Source organism: Tachyglossus aculeatus, chromosome 7, assembly GCF_015852505.1.
Source record: "Tachyglossus aculeatus isolate mTacAcu1 chromosome 7, mTacAcu1.pri, whole genome shotgun sequence".
NCBI classification, from domain to species: domain Eukaryota; kingdom Metazoa; phylum Chordata; class Mammalia; order Monotremata; family Tachyglossidae; genus Tachyglossus; species Tachyglossus aculeatus.
In genome coordinates this window covers 109460-130358 of record NC_052072.1, presented here as the reverse complement: position 1 = coordinate 130358, position 20899 = coordinate 109460, and the positions used below count along the sequence as shown (strand labels likewise).

Sequence of the window (20899 nt, the reverse complement as noted above, 5' to 3'; positions counted from 1 at the left end):
TAAAATAGAGTAATAAATACATACAAACATATATACATATATCAATCGATCGCATTTACTGAGCGCTTACTATGTGCAGAGCACTGTTTATTTATTTTACTTGAACATATCTATTCTATTTATTTTATTTGGTTAGTATGTTTGATTTTGTTCTCTGTCTCCTCCTTTTAGACTGTGAGCCCACTGTTGGGTAGGGACTGTCTCTATATGTTGCCAACTTGGACTTCCCAAGCGCTTAGTACAGTGCTCTGCACACAGTAAGCACTCAATAAATACGATTGATGATGATGATGATGATGATGATACTAACAAAATAAAATAAATAGAATAGATAGGTACAAGTAAAATAAATAAATCGAGTAATAAATATGTACAAACATATATACATATATACAGGGCAAGTCACTTCACTTCCCTGGGCCTCGGTTCCTCATCTGTAAAATGGGGATTCAAGATCTGTTCTCCCTCCTACCTAGATTACGGACCCCCACGTGGGACCTGATCAATTTATAATTTCCCCAGCGCTCAGTGTAGCGCTTGGCACAAAGTAAGTGCTGAACAGATAGAGAGGCAGCGTGGCGTAGCGGTTGCAGCCCTGGTCGAGGAGTTTAATCCCAGCTCTGCCACTGGTCTGCTGTGTGGCCTTGGACAAGTCACTTCACTTCTCTGTGCCTCAGTGACCTCATCTGGAAAATGGGGACTGAGACTGTGAGCCCCCTGTGGGACAGGGGCTGTGTCCAACCCAATTACTTGCAGTATAGTGCCTGGCACGTAATAATAATAATAATGATGGTGTTTATTAAGCGCTTACTATGTGCAAAGCACTGTTCTAAGCGCTAGGGAGGTTACAAGGTGATCAGGTTGTCCCTCGGGGGGCGCACAGTCTTAATCCCCATTTTACAGATGAGGGAACTGAGGCCCAGAGAAGTGAAGTGACTTGCCCTGTATATATGTATATATGCTTGTACATATTTATTACTCGATTTATTTATTTATTTTACTTGTACCTGTCTATTCTATTTATTTTATTTTGTTAGTATCATCATCATCATCATCATCAATCGTATTTATTGATGATGGGAATTGAACCCATGACCTCTGACTCCAAAGCCCGGACTCTTTCCACTGAGCCACGCTGCTTCTCTTCTCTCCACGCTGCCAACACTTAACAAATACCACAGTTTTTTATTGTTGTTATTATTATTATTATTGTTATTATTAGCCCAGGCCCGGGGCGCTCACCGTGCCAAACGACACCTGGAACTGCACCGACAGTAGTACAGTGCTCTGCACACAGTAAGCACTCAATAAATACGATTGATTGATGATGATAGTATCAATAAATACCATCAATTGATCGACGGATAAGAATAATAATAATAATAATGGCATTTATTAAGCGCTTACTGTGTGCAAAGCACCGCTCTAAGCGCTGGGGAGGTTCCAACGTGATGCCTAGTGACGGATGCCTAGTACAGTGCTCTGCACAGAGTAAGCGCTCAGTAAATGCGGCTGGATGAACCAATTGATGATTGATCGACAGCTCTTGGGGATGTGTGGGGGTGAGGAGGTCACCCGTCTGCCCGACTCCGTCCTCAGAGGTGTTTCTCCCCGCGGACGAATGGCCGGGCGGTGCTGCTGGGCCTCTAGGGAAGGAGGGTCCTCCTCCCGCCCTGACAAACTGGTTTGGGGCAGACATGGTGGAGGGTTGGAGGGGGTGTCAATCAATCAATCAATCAATCAATCGTATTTATTGAGCGCTTACTGTGTGCAGAGCACCGTACCACGCGCTTGGGAAGTACAAGTCGGCAACATCTAGAGACGGTCCCTACCCAACAGCGGGCTCACAGTCTAGAAGGGGGAGACAGAGAACAAAACCAAACATACTAACAAAATAAAATAAATAGAATAGATATGGACAAGGTAAATAAATAGAGTAATAAATCTGTACAAACATATATACGTCTATACAGGTGCTGTGGGGAGGGGAAGGAGGTAAGATGGTGGGGGATGGAGAGGGTCGTCTTGGGTGTGGAGGTGGGGCTGTGGGGTTCACGCTCCCCACGGAGCCATGAGAAGCAGCGTGGCTCATTGGAAAGAGCCCGGGCTTTGGAGTCAGGGGTCAGGGGTTCGAATCCCGGCTCCACCACTTGTCTGCTGTGTGACCTTGGGCAAGTCACTTCACTTCTCTGAGCCTCAGTTCCCTCATCTGTAAAATGGGGATTGAGACTGTGAGCCCCACGTGGGACAACTTGATGACCTAGTATCCCCCCCAGTGCTTAGAACAGTGCTCTGCACATAGTAAGCGCTTAACAAATGCCATTATTATTATTATTATTATTATTATTATTATTATTATTATTATTATTATGAGGCGCTGCTGCTGCTGCAACTGTGCTGCCCAGAACGCTCACGGCTCCTTCCGTCCGTCCATCCATCCATCCCACTGTCCGGTGTCATCATCATCATCAATCGTATTTATTGAGCGCTTACTATGTGCAGAGCACTGTACTAAGCGCTTGGGCAGTACAAGTTGGCAACATATAGAGACAGTCCCTACCCAGCAGTGGGCTCACAGTCTAAAAGGGGGAGACAGAGAACAAAACCAAACATACTAACTAAATAAAATAAATAGAATAGATATGTACAAGTAAAATAAATAAATAGAGTAATAAATATGTACAAACATGTATACATATATCATTATTATTGCCACAGCCCTGCCCTGGCCCCGCCCCCACGCCAGGCCCCGCCCCCCGTTGCCAAGGCGAGGTCCGGGCGCGAGGACGGCCATCTCCTCGCGAGACTTGGCTCCGTTCCTCAACCAGACAATTCTCGCGAGATCTCACCGCCTCGTTACCTCACCGAGGCGGCCGCGCGGCCCAAGGCGGCTTCGCTCTCGCGAGACTGGTTTTCCCGCCAACCCGATTGGCGGGAAACAGACAGGCTGCTCCCCTCACCTCAGGCCTCGCCTGCTCTTCCTCACAGGAGCTCGTTGGGGGCAGGGCGTGGGTCTGCTTAACATTCATTCATTCATTCAACCAACCATTCATTCAACCAACCTTCATTCATTCAATCATTCATTCATTCAATCGTATTTACTGGGCGCTTCCTGTGTGCAGAGCATGTACTAAGCGCTTGGGAAGTCCAAGATGGCAACATCCTGAGACGGTCCCTACCCAAAAGCGGGCTCACAGTCTAGAAGGGGGAGACGGACAACAAAACCAAACATATTAACAAAATAAAATCAATAGAATAAATACGTACAAGTACCTATTCAGTCGTATTTACTGTGTGCAGAGCACTGGACTAAGCGCTTGGCAACCAACAGAGATGGTCCCTGCCCACAACGGGCTCACAGTCTAGAAGGGGCAACAAAACAAGCAAACGGGCAACAGCAGCATCATTAGCAATAATGATGCGTTCAATCGTATATATTGAGCGCTTCCTGTGTGCAGAGCACTGTACTAAGCGCTTAGGAAAGTACAATTCGGCAATAGAGACAATCCCTGCCCACAATGGGCACAGAGAAGCAGCGTGGCTCAGTGGAAAGAGCCCGGGCTTTGGAGTCAGAGGTCATGGGTTCAAATCCCGGCTCCACCACTTGTCAGATGTGTGACTCTGGGCAAGTCACTTCACTTCTCTGGGCCTCAGTGACCTCATCTGTAAAGTGGGGATGAAGACTGTGAGCCCCCCCCCATGGGACAACCTGATCACCTTGTAACCTCCCTAGTGCTTAGAACAGTGCTTTGCACATAGTAAGTGCTTAATAAGTGCTATTATTATAATTATTATTATCTAGAAGTGGGGAGTCATTCATTCATTCATTCAATTGTATTTATTGAGTGCTTACTGTGTGCAGAGCACTATACTAAGCGCTTGGGAAGTACAAGTTGGCAACATATAAAGACGGTCCCTACCCAACAGTGGGCTCATAGTCTAGAAAAGGGAGACAGAGAACAAAACATATTAACAAAAAAAGTAGAATAAATATGAACAAATAAAATGAATAAATAGAGTAAGAAATACGTACAAACACACACACACACACACACACGTATATATACAGGTGCTGTGGGGAGGGGAAGGAGGTATGGTGGAGGGAATGGGGAGGAGACAACAAAACAGGTAGACAGGTATCAATAGCATTGTTCAACTGGGCTCTCCCAAGCGCTTAGAATAGTGTTCGGCACACAGACAGCACTCAATAAATACAATTGAATGAACAGTAAGAACTCAATAATAATAACGGTATTTAAGCACTTACTATGTGCCAAGCACTGTTCTAAGCGCTTGGGGTAGATACAAGGTCATCAGGTTGTTCCACGTGCGGCTCACAGTCTTAATCCCCATTTGACAGATGAGGTCACTGAGGCCCAGAGAAGCAAAGAGACTTGCCCAAGGTCACACAGCAGACAAGTGGCGGAGCGGGGACCAGAACCCACGTCCTCTGACTCCCAAGCCTGAGCTCTTCATTCATTCAATTAGTGAAGCGTTCCATATTTTTAATATGTTTTGTTTTGTTCTCTGTCTCCCCCTTCTAGACTGTGAGCCTGCTGTTGGGTAGGGACCGTCTCTAGATGTTGCCAACTTGGACTTCCCAAGCGCTTAGTACAGTGCTCTGCACACAGTAAGTGCTCAATAAATACGATTGAATGAATGAATTTATTGAGCGCTTACTTTGTGCAGAGCACTGTATGAAGCATTTAGGACAGTACAACTGAACAATAGACACATTCCCTGCCCACAAGGAGCTTACAGTCTAGCTGTGAGGGCAGTCGGGGCCCGCGGTGAGGTGAGGGGATCTTCTGGCTCTGCCCTCTGAATAAGACTGAGCCCCTTCCTTCCTCTCCCCCTCGTCCCCCTCTCCATCCCCCCCATCTTACCTCCTTCCCTTCTCCACAGCACCTGTATATATGTATATATGTTTGTACATATTACTCTATTTATTTATTTATTTAACTTGTACATATCTATTCTATTTATTTTATTTTGTTAGTACGTTTGGTTTTGTTCTCTGCCTCCCCCTTTTAGACTGTGAGCCCACTGTTGGGTAGGGACTGTCTCTATATGTTGCCAATTTGTACTTCCCAAGCGCTTAGTACAGTGCTCTGCACATAGTAAGCGCTCAATAAATACGATTGATGATGATGATGATGAATAAATACACGATTGACTGACTGGCAACCCCTGGAAGGCCAGCGGCCCTGACCACTTCTCATTTGTGTACTTTTCCCAGTGCTTGGCACAGCGCTCGACACTGTAAGCTTGTTGTGGGCAGGGAATGTGTCAGTTATATTGTGCTCGCCCAAGGGCTTGGTACAGTGCTTTGCACACAGCAGACTGCACCCTGTAGACTGTAAATCTGTTGTGGGCAGGGATTGTCTCTATTGTACTTTCCAAGCGCTTAGTACAGTGCTCTGCACACAGTGAGCGCTCAATACGACTGAATGAATGAATGTCTGTAAATGCTGACTGTAAACACTACTGCTGCTACTACTATTACTATTCCTAGCGCTTAGTCCAGTGCTTAATAAATACTGTCACTACTAACTCCTACCTCCTAAGCACTCAGTACAGTGTTCTAGACACGGCTGGCTCTTGCTACTTTTAGGAAGGGGGGCGCAGAAGTGAGGGGGGAAAAGTGGAAATACGATTGATGAAAGAAGAAAAGAGAAGGAAGACAGGGAAAAGGAAAGATCAAGAATAGGGGATGAAGGCAATGGGGAGTTTCCTAAGCTCATCTGACAATTGTATTTATTGAGCGTTCACTGTGTGCAGAGGCAGGTACTAAGCACTTGGGAGAGTACAATGTAACAGAGTTGGTAGACACATTCCCTGCTCACAAGGAGCTTACAGTCTATAAGGGGAGACAGACATTAATAAATATATCAGTAATCATTATGGTACTTAATAATAATAATTATGGTATTTGTTAAGCACTTACAATGTGCCAGACGCTGTACTATGTTGCCCACTTGTACTTCCCAAGCCCTTAGTACAGTGCCCTGCACACAGTAAGTGCTCAATAAATACGACTGATTGAATGGGGACAGAGCCGGGTGCCTAAGCCACACGAAGGGAAGGGCGCGGTGGGAAGCGCTCAATAAATACGAATGATTGATTGATTGATTGACTGATTGTACTAAGTGCTGGGGTGGATACAAGCAAATCAGGTTGGACACAGACACAGACCTGTCCCACACGGGGCTCACACTCCTAATCGCCATTTTCCAGATGAGGCCACAGAGGCCCAGAGAAGTGAAGTGAATTGCCCAAGGTCACACAGCAGACAAGTGGCTGAGCCAGGATTAGAACCCAGGTCCTTCTGACTCCCGTACTTTATCTACTAAGCCACGCTGCTTCTATTAATATAATACATTAATATAAGTGTGACAAGTCCCGGCGGCTCCAGAAAGCTCGATCTCATCCTTGGGAGGCCCGGGCCGGCTGGCGGAGGAGAAGCTGCTGAGGAAGTTTTTATGGAGAAAGAAATACTGGTGGGGTGAACGATGTGGGAATAATAATAATAATAATAATAATAATGATGGCATTTATTAAGCGCTTACTATGTGCAAAGCACTGTTCTAAGCGCTGGGGAGGTTCCAAGGTAATCAGGTTGTCCCACAGGAGGGGCTCACAGTCTTCATCCCCATTTTACAGATGAGGGAACTGGGGCACAGAGAAGTGAAGTGACTTGCCCAAAATCACCCAGCTGACAATTGGCGGAGCCGGGATTTGAACCCATGACCTCTGACTCCAAAGCCCGGGCTCTTTCCACTGAGGGAAGCCAGGGAAGAGAGAGACCTGCCTAATAAATCCCTGCTGCTGAGAGCTGCTGCCAGCTTCGCCCGGGGTTAACCCATCAGCTCCAGCAACCTTAGGTTGTGGGCCTCCTGAGGGCCACGGATCATAATAAAAATAATGGCATTTATTAAGCGCTTACTCTGTGCAAAGCACTGTCCTAAGCGCTGGGGAGGTTACAAGGTGATCCCGTTGTCCCACGGGGGGCTCACACTTTTCATCCCCGTTTTACAGATGAGGAAACTGGGGCCCAGAGAAGTGAAGTGACTTGCCCAAAGTCACCCAGCTGACAATTGGCGGAGCCGGAATTTGAACTCATGACCTCTGACTCCAAAGCCCGGGCTCTTTTCAGCTCCGCCAGTTGTCAGCTGGGTGACTTTGGGCAAGTCACTTCACTTCTCTGTGCCTCAGTTACCTCATCTGTAAAATGGGGATTAAAACTGTGAGCTCCCCGTGGGACAACCTGATCACCTCGTATCCCCCCAGCGCCTAGAACAGTGCTTTGCACATAGGAAGCGCTTAATAAATGCCATCATTATTATTATTATTTTCCACTGAGCCACGCTGCTTCGCTAATTCTGTGTCTAATTCCCATCCACGGGTTCTCCCATTCATCCATCCATTCATTCAATCATATTTATTGATAATTATGGTATTTATTAAGCGCTTATGTGTCAAGCACTGTTATTGAACACTTACTGTAGGCAGAGCACTGTACTAAGCGCTTGGGAGAGTACAATACAACAATAAACAGTCACATTCCCTGCCCACAGTGAGCTTAAAGTCTAGAGGTGGGGAGAGAAAGACATCAAAACAAATAAATAAAATTACAGATCTATACATATATGTGCTGTGGGAGGGGGGAAGAGCAAAGGGAGGAAGGCAGGGTGACACAGAAGGGAGTGGGAGATGCGGAAAAGTGAGGCTTAGTCTGGGAAGGCCTCTTGGAGGAGAGGTGCCTTCAATAATAATAATAATAATGGCATTTATTAAGCACTTACTATGTGCAAAGCACTGTTCTAAGTGCTGGGGAGGTTACAAGGTGATCAGGTTGTCCCACGGGGGGCTCACAGTCTTCACCCCATTTTACAGATGAGGGAACTGAGGCACAGAGAAGTCAAGTGACTTGCCCAAAGTCACACGGCTGATAATTGGCAGAGCCGGGATTTGAACCCACAACCTCAGACTCCAAAGCCCGCGCTCTTTCCACTGAGCCACACTGCTTCTCGGCAGCTTCTCAATATTTATTTATTTTACTTGTACATATTTATTCTATTTATTTTATTTTGTTAATATGTTTTGTTTCGTTCTCTGTCTCCCCCTTCTAGACTGTGAGCCCGCTGTTGGGTAGGGACCGTCTCTAGATGTTGCCAACTTGGACTTCCCAAGCGCTTAGTAGAGTGCTCTGCATACAGTAAGCGCTCGATAAATTTCCATTAGGCCACCCTGCTTCATCTCTATTAGGGTGCCAGGTGGAATCCCAAATGTGAATATATATGTATATATGTTTGTACGTATTTATTACTCTTATTTTATCTGTACATATTTATTCTATTTATTTTATTTTGTTAATATGTTTGGTTTTGTTCTCTGTCTCCCCCTTCTAGACTGTGAGCCCGCTGTCGGGTAGGGACCATCTCTAGATGTTGCCAACTTGGACTTCCCAAGCGCTTAGTCCAGTGCTCTGCGCACAGTAAGCGCTCAATAAATACGAATGAATGAATGAATGAATATGTAGATACGTTTGTACGGATTTATTACTCTATTTTATTTGTACATATTTATTCTATTTATTTTATTTTGTTAATATGTTTTGTTTTGTTGTCTGTCTCCCCCTGCTAGACTGTGAGCCCGCTGTTGGGTAGGGACCGTCTCTAGATGTTGCCAACTTGGACTTCCCAAGCGCTTAGTAGAGTGCTCTGCACACAGTAAGCGCTCAATAAATACGATTGAATGAATGAATATGTATATATGTTTGTACGGATTTATTACTCTATTTTATCTGTACATATTTATTCTACTTATTTTATTTTGTTCATATGTTTTGTTTTGTTGTCTGTCTCCCCCTGCTAGACTGTGAGCCCGCTGTCGGGTAGGGACCGTCTCTAGATGTTGCCAACTTGGACTTCCCAAGCGCTTAGTCCAGTGCTCTGCGCACAGTAAGCGCTCAATAAATACGATTGATTGATTGATTGATATCTATTCTATGTATTTTATTTTGTTAATATGTTTGGTTTTAGACTTCTAGACTGTAAGCCCACTGTTGGGTAGGGACTGTCTCTAGATGTTGCCAACTTGGACTTCCCAAGCGCTTAGTCCAGTGCTCTGCACACAGTAAGCGCTCAATAAATACGACTGAATGAATGAATGAGGGAGAATAATTGTCTGTTGGATTTGAGGACGGAGGGCGTTTCAGGTCAGACAGGACGTGGGCCAGCGGTCGGCGGTGAGACAGGCGAGGCGGAAATTCGTGCTAGAGGAGCGAAGGTTGGGTTGCAGAAAGAGAGAAGTGAGGTGAGGTAGGAGGGGGCGAGGTGGTGGCAGGGCTTGAAAGCCAATGGTGAGAAGTTTTTACTTCATGCGGAGGTGGACGGGCAACTTCGAGTTTTATGAGGAAGGGGGTGACGTGTTATTAAGTCACATTGTTATTATTCTCTGTGCCTCAGTTCCCTCATCTATAAAATGGGGATTAAGACTGCGAGCCCCTTGTGGGACAACCTGATCCCCATGTAACCTCCCCAGCGCTTAGAACAGTGCTTTGCACATAGTAAGCGCTTAATAAATGCCATCATTATTATTATTATTCTTGTCACATTATTATTATTCTCTGTGCCTCAGTTCCCTCATCTATAAAATGGGGATTAAGACTGTGAGCCCCTTGTGGGACAACCTGATCCCCATGTAACCTCCCCAGCGCTTAGAACAGTGCTTTGCACATAGTAAGCGCTTAATAAATGCCATCATTATTATTATTATTATTGTCACATTATTATTATTCTCTGTGCCTCAGTTCCCTCATCTATAAAATGGGGATTAAGACTGTGAGCCCCTTATGGGACAACCTGATCCCCATGTAACTTCCCCAGCGCTTAGAACAGTGCTTTGCTCATAGTAAGCGCTTAATAAATGCCATCATTATTATTGTTATTGTCACATTATTATTATTCTCTGTGCCTGTGTTCCCTCATCTATAAAATGGGGATTAAGACTGTGAGCCCCTTATGGGACAACCTGATCCCCATGTAACTTCCCCAGCGCTTAGAACAGTGCTTTGCTCATAGTAAGCGCTTAATAAATGCCATCATTATTATTGTTATTGTCACATTATTATTATTCTCTGTGCCTGTGTTCCCTCATCTGTAAAATGGGGATTAAATCTGCATGTGGGACAACCTGATCACCTTGTAACCTCCCCAGCACTTAGAACAGTGCTTTGCACATAGTAGGCGCTTAATAAATGCCATCATTATTATTATTATTGTCACATTATTATTATTCTCTGTGCCTCAGTTCCCTCATCTGTAAAATGGGGATTAAGACTGTGAGCCCCTCGTGGGACAACCTGATCCCCATGTAACCTCCCCAGCGCTTAGAACAGTGCTTTGCACATAGTAAGCGCTTAATAAATGCCAATATTCATTCATTCATTCCTGAACATTTTTACAAAAAAATGATCCATGCAGCAGAGTAAAGGAGGTGAGAAAATGAGAAGCAGAGTAAATGAGAAGCAGCGTGGCTCAGTGGAAAAGAGCCCGGGCTTTGGAGTCAGAGGTCATTCATTCATTCATTCATTCATTCAATCATATTTATTGAGCGCTTCCTGTGTGCAGAGCACTGTACTAAGCGCTTGGAAAGTACAAGTTGGTCATGGGTTCAAATCCCAGCTCCGCCAACTGTCAGCTGGGTGACTTTGGGCAAGTCCCTTCATCATCATCATCAATCGTATTTACTGAGCGCTTACTATGTGCAGAGCACTGTACTAAGCGCTTGGGAAGTACAAATTGGCAACATATAGAGACAGTCCCTACCCAACAGTGGGCTCACAGTCTAAAAGGGGGAGACAGAGAACAAAACCAAACATACTAACAAAATAAAATAGAATAGATATGTACAAGTAAAACAAATAAATAAATAGAGTAATAAATATGTACAAACATATAAACATATACACAGGTGCTGTGGGGAAGGGAAGGAGGTAAGATGGGGGGATGGAGAGGGAGACGAGGGGGAGAGGAAGGAAGGGGCTCAGTCTGGGAAGGCCTCCTGGAGGAGGTGAGCGCTCAGTAGGGCCTTGAAGGGAGGAAGAGAGCGAGCTTGGCGGATGGGCAGAGGGATTGGGGGCATTCCAGGCCCGGGGCATGACGTGGGCCGGGGGTCGATGATGGGACAGGCGAGAACGAGGTACGGGGAGGAGATTAGCGGCGGAGGAGCGGAGGGTGCGGGCTGGGCTGGAGAAGGACAGAAGGGAGGTGAGGGAGGAGGGGGCCAGGGGATGGATGGATGGACAGCCTTGAAGCCCAGGGTGAGGAGTTTCTGCCTGATGCGCAGATTGATTGGTAGCCACTGGAGATTTTTGAGGAATCTTCACTTCTCTGGGCCTCAGTTCCCTCATCTGTAAAATGGGGATGAAGACGGTGAGCCCCACATGGGCCAAACTCATCACCTTGCATCCTCCCCAGCGCTTAGAACAGTGCTTTGCACATAGTAAGCGCTTAACAAATGCCAACATCATCATCATCATCGTGGGGAGAGGCAGGAGGCTGGGAGGTCAGCAAGGAGGCTGATGCAGTGATCCAGGTGGGACAGGACGGGGGACTGGACTAATGTGGCAGCAGTTTGGATGGAGAGGGAAGGGCGGATTTTAGCAATGTTGTGAAGCAGCGGGGCTCAGTGGAAAGAGCCCGGGCATTGGAGCCAGAGGTCACGGGTTCAAATCCCGGCTCCGCCACTTGTCAGCTGTGTGACTTCGGCCAAGTCACTTTAACTTCTACATGCCTCAGTTACCTCATCTGTAAAATGGGGCTGAAGACTGTGAGCCCCACATGGGACAACCCGATCACCTTGTAACCTCCCCAGCGCTAAGAACAGTGCTTTGCACATAGTAAGCGCTTAAGAAATGCCATTATTATTATTATTATTAAGGTGGGACCGATAGGATTTAGTGATGGATTGAATATGTGGGTCCAATGAGAGAGATGAGTCAAGGATAAGGCCAAGGTTAGGGGTTCGTGAAGCGGGAAGGACAGTGGTGCCATCTATAGTGATGGGAAAGTTCGGGAGAGGACAGGGTTTGGGTGGGAATATATCCTGTATATATGTATATATGTTTGTACATATTTATTACTCTATTTATTTATTTATTTTACTTGTACATATCTAGTCTATTTATTTTATTTTGTTAGTATGTTTGGTTTTGTTCTCTGTCTCCCCCCCTTTTAGACTGTGAGCCCACTGTTGGGTAGGGACTGTCTCTATATATTGCCAACTTGCACTTCCCAAGCACTTAGTACAGTGCTCTGCACACAGTAAGCGCTCAATAAATACGATTGATTGACTGATTGATTGGGAAGATAAGGAGCTCTGTTTTGGACATGTTAAATTTGAGATGCCAGGAGAGCATCCAAGTAGAGATGTCTTGAAGGCAGAAGGGGATGCGAGACTGGAGAGAGGGAGAGAGATCTGCCAGTGCTCGGTACGGTGCTCTGCACACAGTAAGCGCTTAGTAAGTGTTATCACAACTTCTCTCACCTAATCTCACTGTCCACAGTGCCCAGCCTTCAAAATCACAGCCACCGTCCATCTACTCATTCAATCGTATTTATTACTGGGTGCAGAGCACTGTACTAAGCACTCGGGAAAGTACAATGCCCGGTGACGTTCCCTGCCCGCAACGAGCTCATACTGAAGGCCATCCAAAATGCTACCACTTTAATCAGCGTGGCTCAGTGGAAAGAGCACGGGCTTTGGAGTCAGAGGTCATGGGTTTGAGTCCCGACTCTGCCACATATCTGCTGTGTGACCTTGGGCAAGTCACTTAACTTCTCTGAGCCTCAGTTACCTCATCTGTAAAATGGGGATTAAGACTGTGAGCCCCACGTGGGACAACTTGATCACCTTGTATCCCCCCGGCACTTAGAACAGTGCTTTGCACATAGTAAGCGCTTAACAAATGCCATCATTATTATTATTATTATTATTATTATTATTATTATTATTATTATTATTATTCCAATCCCTTATCCTCTCCTGCCTAGATGACTACATCAGCCTCTTTGCTGACCTCCCTGCTTCCTGCCTCTCCCCACTCCAGTCCATATTTTACTTTGCTGCCCTGATCAGTTTTCTACAAAAACATTCAGGCCATATGTTTATTTATTTATTTATTTTACTTGTACATATCTATTCTATTTATTTTATTTTGTTAGTATGTTTGGTTTTGTTCTGTCTCCCCCTTTTAGACTGTGAGCCCACTGTTGGGTAGGGACTGTCTCTATATGTTGCCAACTTGTACTTCCCAAGCGCTTAGGACAGTGCTCTGCACACAGTAAGCGCTCAATAAATACGATTGATTGATTGATATGTCCCCTCTCCTCGAGAATCTCCATTCATTCATTCAATCGTATTTATTGAGCGCTTACTGTGTGCAGAGCACTGTACTAAGCGCTTGGGAAGTACAAGTCAACAACATATAGAGACGGTCCTTACCCAACAATGGGCTCACAGTCTAGAAGGGAGAGACAGACAACAAAACAAAACATATGGTCACGTGTCAAGTCATGAAAATCAATCTTATTTATTGAGCGCTTACTGTGTGCAGAGCACTGTCCTAAGCGCTTGGGAAGTACAAGCTGGCAACATACAGAGACAGTCCCTACCCAACAGTGGGCTCACAGTCTAGAAGGGGGTGACAACAAAACCAAACATATTAACAAAATAAAATAGAGAAGTTTCCATATACAGCATGTCTTATAAAAAGGCTCAGAATTCTTTCCCTCATTCATTCATTCAATCGTATTTACTGAGCGCTTACTGTGTGCAGAGCACTGGACTAAGCGCTTGGGAACAGAGCATGACTATAGTTTGTATAGAGCTGAGGAAATAGTATGAGGAAACTGGTTGGATTTTCAGTTCATTGCGACAGCAATAAAAACACGCTATGTTTAAGCTCATTCAAACTGGGCCTCTGTCAACTTTGGAAGCATCTCTCCCAATAAAAAAATAATCTAAAATACTGAGACAAACAGGAGTAGATTTTCACTTCCCAACTTTAAGGGGAAGCTTCCATATAGCGCCTCAAAATATAAGTCACGTTAAGTGACTTGCCCAAAGCCACACAGCAGACGAGTGGCGGAGTCAGAACTGGAACCTAAGCCCTAGGGATTAAAGCCCGGGATCTTTCCACTGAGCCACGCTGCTTCCCCAGCATGGAGGGGAAGGGGTACTTTCCCAAGTGCTTAGCACAGTGCTCGGCACAAAGTAAGCGCTCAGTTAATACAGTTGATTGGTTGAGTCATTTTAAAAAAAATGGAAGCAGCAGGGACTAGCGGAAAGATACTATTCTACTTATATACGATTCCAATATACTATACTATAGAAAAATACTATTCTATTTATTTTGTCAATGATGTGCCTCTAGCTTTATTTTATTTTGTTAATATGTTTGGTTTGGTTCCCTGTCTCCCCCTTCCAGACTGTGAGCCCACTGTTGCGTAGGGACCATCTCTATATGTTGCCAACTTTTACTTCCCAAGCGCTTAGTACAGTGCTCTGCACACAGTAAGCGCTCAATAAATACGATTGATTGAGTTAATACAGTTGATTGGCTGAGTCACAACTCCTAAAACCTTAAGAAAAACGGAAGTGGCAGGGACTAGCAGAAAGATACTACTCTACTTATATACGATTCTAATATACTACACTATAGAAAAATACTGTTCTATTTATTTTGTCAATGATGTGCATCTAGCTTTATTTTATTTTGTTAATATGTTTGGTTTGGTTCCCTGTCTCCCCCTTCCAGACTGTGAGCCCACTGTTGGGTAGGGACCGTCTCTATGTGTTGCCAACTTGTACTTCCCAAGCGCTTAGTACAGTGCTCTGCACACAGTAAGCGCTCAATAAATACGATTGATTGATTGATTAGAGCCCAGGCCCATGCTAGACTGGGCTCCCCCTTCTAGACTGTCTCCTTCTTCTAGACTGTGAGCCCGTTGTTGGGTAGGGACCGTCTCTAGATGTTGCCAACTTGTACTTCCCAAGTGCTTAGTACAGTGCTCTGCACACAGTAAGCGCTCAATAAATACGACTGAATGAACGAATTCACTAAGCCACGCTGGTTCCGGCTTTCAGAGACCCCTCCCCGGCCCCGGCGGGGAGGGTCCACGGGGCCCAGGCCTGGAATATGCAAGGAAGCCTGGATCCGGAGGTTCAGCCAGGGGTGGGGCGGAGGGGCGGTGGGAAACGGGGAGCCGTGGGAGACACCTGGGGCAGCCCAAAATGGGGAGCGGGGGGCACGGGAGGTGGGGACAGGTGCTCTCCGATCGATACTCTTTTAAGGGGAAATATCCCGGGGGGCAGAAGTACCTCTGGAAGAAAGCAGCCTTGTGCTCCTTGAGGGTAAGGATCACGCCTACTATTGCTCCAGCGCTTAGAACAGTGCTTTGCACATAGTAAGCGCTTAACAAATGCCACCATTATTATTATTACTGTATTAGTACAGTGCTCTGCACACAGTAAGCGCTCAATAAATGCAATCGAATGAATACTGTATGGTCCCAAGCGCTTAGTACAGTGTTCTGCACACAGTAAGCACTCAATAAATACACAGTGAGCACTTAACAAACACCAAAATTATTATTATTATAAATACGACTGACTGAGTGGTCTGCCCACCCATCAATCAATCGGTGGTATCTGAGTGCTTACTGTGTGCTCAGCACTGCCCTCCCACCAATCCTTCAAACCATCCATTCCCCATCCATCCGCTCTGCCACCCACCCGCCGTTCACCCTCTAGACTACAATCTCCCGGTGTCCACCACCTCAACTGCTTAGTTCAGTGCTCTGCGCAGTAAGTGCTCAATAAGTACCACCAATTGACTGACTCAAGGCTGTCCATCCATCCCCTCGCCCCCTCCTACCTCACCTCCCTTCTCTCCTTCTCCAGCCCACCCCGCACCCTCCGCTCCTCGGCCGCTAAACTCCTCACTGTGCCTCGTTCTCGCCTGTCCCGCCATCGACCCCCGGCCCACGTCCTCCCCCGGGCCTGGAATGCCCCCAATCCCTCTGCCCATCCGCCAAGCTAGCTCTCTTCCTCCCTTCAAGGCCCTACTGAGAGCTCACCTCCTCCAGGAGGCCTTCCCAGACTGAGCCCCTTCCTTCCTCTCCCCCTCATCCCCCTCTCCATCCCCCCCATCTTGCCTCCTTCCCTTCCCCACTGCACCTGTATATATGTATATATGTGTGTACGTATTTATTACTCTATTTATTTATTTTACTTGTACATATCTATTCTATTTATTTTATTTTGTTAGCATGTTTGGTTTTGTTCTCTGTCTCCCCCTTTTAGACTGTGAGCCCGCTGTTGGGTAGGGACTGTCTCTATATGTTGCCGACTTGTACTTCCCAAGTGCTTAGTACAGTGCTCTGCACACAGTAAGCGCTCAATAAATACGATTGATGATGATGATGATGATTGATCCCTCCACCCAACATCCGGCCATCCGTCTACCCAAACCACCTATCAACCCGTCCATCCGCTGGCCAACCATCCACCTACGAGTCATTCATCCAGCCACCTGCTTTCTTATCCATCCATCCATCCATCTGTCCATCCATCCGCCCAACAGCCCTCTAGACTGTGAGCTCCTTGTGGGCAGGGAACGTGTCCAAGCGCTTGGCACAGTGCTCTGCACGCAGTTAGCGCTCAACAAATCCCACTGGTTGATTGATCCATTCATCCACCCATCCGTCGTTCACCCGTTCACGCATCTTCCATCCATCAGTCTACCCGTGGTACTTACTGAGCGCCGGGTCACGGACTAAGCATTCGTTTGTACATATTTATTACTCTAGTTATTTATTTACTTATTTTACTTGTACCTATCTATTCTATTTATTTTATTTTGTTAGTATGCTTGGTTTTGTTCTCCGTCTCCCCCTTGTAGACTGTGAGCCCACTGTTGGGTAGGGACCGTCTCTATATGTTGCCAACTTGGACTTCCCAAGCGCTTAGTCCGGTGCTCTGCACACAGTAAGCGCTCAATAAATACGACATTGATTGATTGATTGATTGATTGAGAGTACGGTCGAAACGAGACCGCCGCTCCCCCTCCCACCAGATCGTCCACCGCAGCGGGGGAAGCCAGCAGACCGGACGCTGACTGCGAGAGCCCGCCGGACAATTCATCGAGCGCGTGGAAGGACACCGTCACACCCAGGGGCCGGCCCCGGCGACGGACGGCCGCGGATCCGCTTCCGGGGGCACCGGAGGAGAGCCAGACGCCGGGCCCGGGTTCCCTGCCCTCCCGGGGCGGGGGCGACCCCCCGGCCGCCCCTCAGACCGAGCCCCGAGCCCCGCGCTCCCCGCCGGCCGCCCTCACCTGATGTGGCCGATCAGTTCGATGAGCTTGTGGCTGAAGAAGTAGGCCGTGAGCTCGGAGACGTGGCTGAGGATGGAGCAGACGCCGAACAGGGTGGTGGTCCCGTTCAGGTCCTCCAGGTGCCAGTACAGGAAGGTGAAGACGAAGCCGTAGCCGAAGCCCATGAACCAGGCCACGAACAGCACCGACCCGTACTGGACGCTGCACAGCAGCTTGATCAGGTCCCAGAAGCTGAAGGCCCGGCGGGGTCGGCCGGCGCCCGCGGGGGCGTCCCCCGGGGGGGCCGCGGGCCCCCCGGCCCCCGCCGAGCCGGCCGCCGCCGCCCCCCGGCCGGGGCCGTAACGGAAGCGGAACTGCGTGGCCACGACCAGGGCCAGGGTCATGAGGACGCCGAACACGATGAAGACCACCTGGTAGTTCTTGGCCTCGGGGGTCCGGCAGCCCGGCCCCACCACGGCCACGTCGGCGTGGGTGTGGTCGATGCCGATGCCCACGGCCAGCATGGCCAGCCCCCAGCCCAGGGAGCCCCACATGCGCTGGAGCCCGTAGCGGTCGCGGTGCTTGCCCAGGTACTGCAGGGTGACCGTGTCCACGATGGTGACCGACGACGCGCTGAAGAACTCGCCGATGATGACCACCAGCAGGATCAGCAGGAAGATGGCCTCCACCTCCTGTTGGTCGTACACCAGGCTCGCGCCGTCCCACGGCGGGGCCTTGGAGGTGGCCAAGGCGGTCGCCGCGGACGACGGGGTCGCCGCGGACGTCGTGGTCGCTGCGGATGTCGTGGTCGCCGTCATGGCCATCGTGGTGGCCGTCGAGGTGACCGCAGACGTCGGGGTCGTGTTTCCGGCCCCGGGCGTCGCCCCGGCGACGGGCGGGACCACGGGATCCGTGGTGCTCTGGACGCTCCGGGCCGCCCGGGGCAGGGAGAACTCGGGAGCGACGAGGCTCCTCTGGCCCCGGGCGGGGGGCGGCGGGCTCAGGGCCGGGCTGGCGTTGGAGGGGGCCGGGGGCGCGGGCGGCCACCTGGGCACGCAGCGCAGGGTGGCCGGGCGGACGAAGCCGATGCCCAGGTTGAAGAGGACCCAGCAGAGCAGGGAGAAGAGGAGCACGGCCTTGCCCTTGCGGAAGCGGTCGGCCACCACGCCCCAGAAAGGGGCACTGCAGAACTCGATGAAGTAGCGGATGCCGACCAGGAGGCCGCTCTGGCTGGGGGACATGCCCAGCTGCTTGTAGTAGACGGGCAGCAGCGGGTACAGCGACCCGTAGGCCGAGTAGAAGAAGAAGTAGAAGACCTTGGAGACGAGCAGGTCATTGTTCACCTTGACGCAGTGCTTGTCCATCCAGTCCTCGTCCGCCGCCGCCGCCGCCGCCGCTTCCTCCTCCTCCTCCGTCCCCGCCGCCCCCTCCCCCGGCCCCGGGGCTGCCGCCGCCGGCCCCCCGTTCTCCTCCGCCAAGGTGGGTGCCTGCGGCCCGGTGCCCCCGGAGACCCCGTGGAAGGGGTCGGCCAGCACGTACTTCCGCTTCTGCTCCTCCTCGTCGTCCGTCAGGATGGCCACTTTGTCGTCCGCCGCCATGGCTCCTTCCCTGCGGCCCACGGGCCACCGGGACCTCGCGGGCTAGCGGTCAACCTGAGGAGGAACGGACGGAGGTTCAGATAATGAGAACAACGGTAACTGCGGTAGTTGTTAAGCGCTCACTATGTGCCAGGCACCGTTCTAAGCAACGGGATAGATGCAAGTTCGTTGGGTTGGACACAGTCCCCGTCCCCAAATAGGGCTCACATTCTTAATCCCCATTTTTATATGTAATAATGATGGCACTCGTTAATCAATCAATCGTATTTATTGAGTGCTTACTATGTGCAGAGCACTGTACTAAGCGCTTGGGAAGTACAAATTGGCAACACATAGAGACAGTCCCTACCCAACAGTGGGCTCACAGTCTAAAAGGGGGAGACAGAGAACAAAACCAAACATACCAACAAAATAAAATAAATAGGATAGATAGGTACAAGTAAAATAAATAAATAAATAGAGTAATAAATATGTACAACCATAAGTTGTACAAGTTAAGCACTTACTATGTGCAAAGCGCTGGGGAGGAGGAGGCCTTCCCAGACTGAGCCCCCTCCTTCCCCTCCCCACAGCACCTGTATGTATGTTTGTACAGATTTATTACTCTATGTATTTTACTTGTACAGATTTACTATTCTATTTATTTTAGTTTGTTAATATGTTTTGTTTTGTCGTCTGTCTCCCCCTTCTAGACGGTGAGCCCGCTGTTGGGGGTAGGGACCGTCTCTATATGTTGCTGACTTGGACTTCCCGAGCGCTTAGTACAGTGCTCTGCACGCAGTCAGCGCTCAATAAATACGACTGAATGAATGAATGAAAGGATACAAATACAAGACTGTCCCATGTTGGACTCACAATCTTCATCCTCATTTTACAGATGAGGGAACTGAGGCCCAGAGAAGTGAAGTGACTTGCCCAGAGTCACACAGCTGACAATTGGCGGAGCCGGGGTTTGAACCCATGACCTCTGACTCCCAAGCCCGGGCTCTTTCCATTGAGCCACGCTGCTTCTCGAGGGAACATATGAGGGAACTGAGGCACCGCCAATTGTCAGCTATGTGACTTTGGGCAAGTCGCTTAACTTCTCTGGGCCTCAGTTACCTCATCTGTAAAATGGGGGATGAAGACTGTGAGCCCCCCGTGGGACAACTTGATCACCTTGTAACCTCCCCAGCGCTTAGAACAGTGCTTTGCACATAGTAAGCGCTTAATAAATGCCATCATTATTATTATTACCGAGAAGTGAAATGGCTTGTCCAAGGTCTCTCAGCAGACAAGTGGCAGAGCTGGGATTAGAACCCAGGTCCTTCTGACTCCTAGGTTCATTCTCTGTCCGACAGGCCATGTTGCTTCTCAGATGTGGCCATAGGGGACCCGGGGGACCAAAGGGGATCTAGGGTTGGGGGGCTCTGGGGACTGGCTGGAAGGAAGACCCGTTAACGGGTCAGCCCACCCCAATCCACCCATCAATCGTATTCTTCGGGCGCTCACTTGGGGCACAGTTCGGGACGGTCCAACACAACAGAATTGGCAGACACGAAGCAGCGTGGCCTGGTGGCTAGAACCCCGGCCTGGGAGCCGAAAGGCTCCGCCATTTGGCCGCTGGGTGACCCCGGGCAAGTCACTTCACTTCTCTGGGCCTCAGTTATCTCATTTGTAAAATGGGGAGTGAGACTGTGAGCCCCACGTGAGACACAGACCATGTCCAACCTATCGACCCCCGGCCCACGTCATCCCCCGGGCCTGGAATGCCCCCAATCCCTCTGCCCACCCGCCAAGCTAGCTCTCTTCCTCCCTTCAAGGCCCTACTGAGAGCTCACCTCCTCCAGGAGGCCTTCCCGGACTGAGCCCCTTCCTTCCTCTCCCCCTCGTCCCCCTCTCCATCCCCCCCCATCTTACCTCCTTCCCTTCCCCACAG

At 48.8% G+C, this 20899-nt stretch overlaps 1 protein-coding gene across 2 annotated transcripts in view; it reads right to left on the bottom strand.

The window, feature by feature from the left end:
* Positions 1-20899, bottom strand: part of MFSD6 (major facilitator superfamily domain containing 6) — a 65179-nt gene that overhangs the window by 14015 nt on the left and 30265 nt on the right. For both annotated transcript variants that reach the window (XM_038749459.1, XM_038749460.1), the window contains exon 2: positions 17405-19035. In XM_038749459.1, coding sequence (XP_038605387.1) covers positions 17405-18981 — 1577 coding nt within the window. In that variant the 5' untranslated portion in view covers positions 18982-19035. The remainder of the gene's footprint in view (positions 1-17404; positions 19036-20899) is intronic.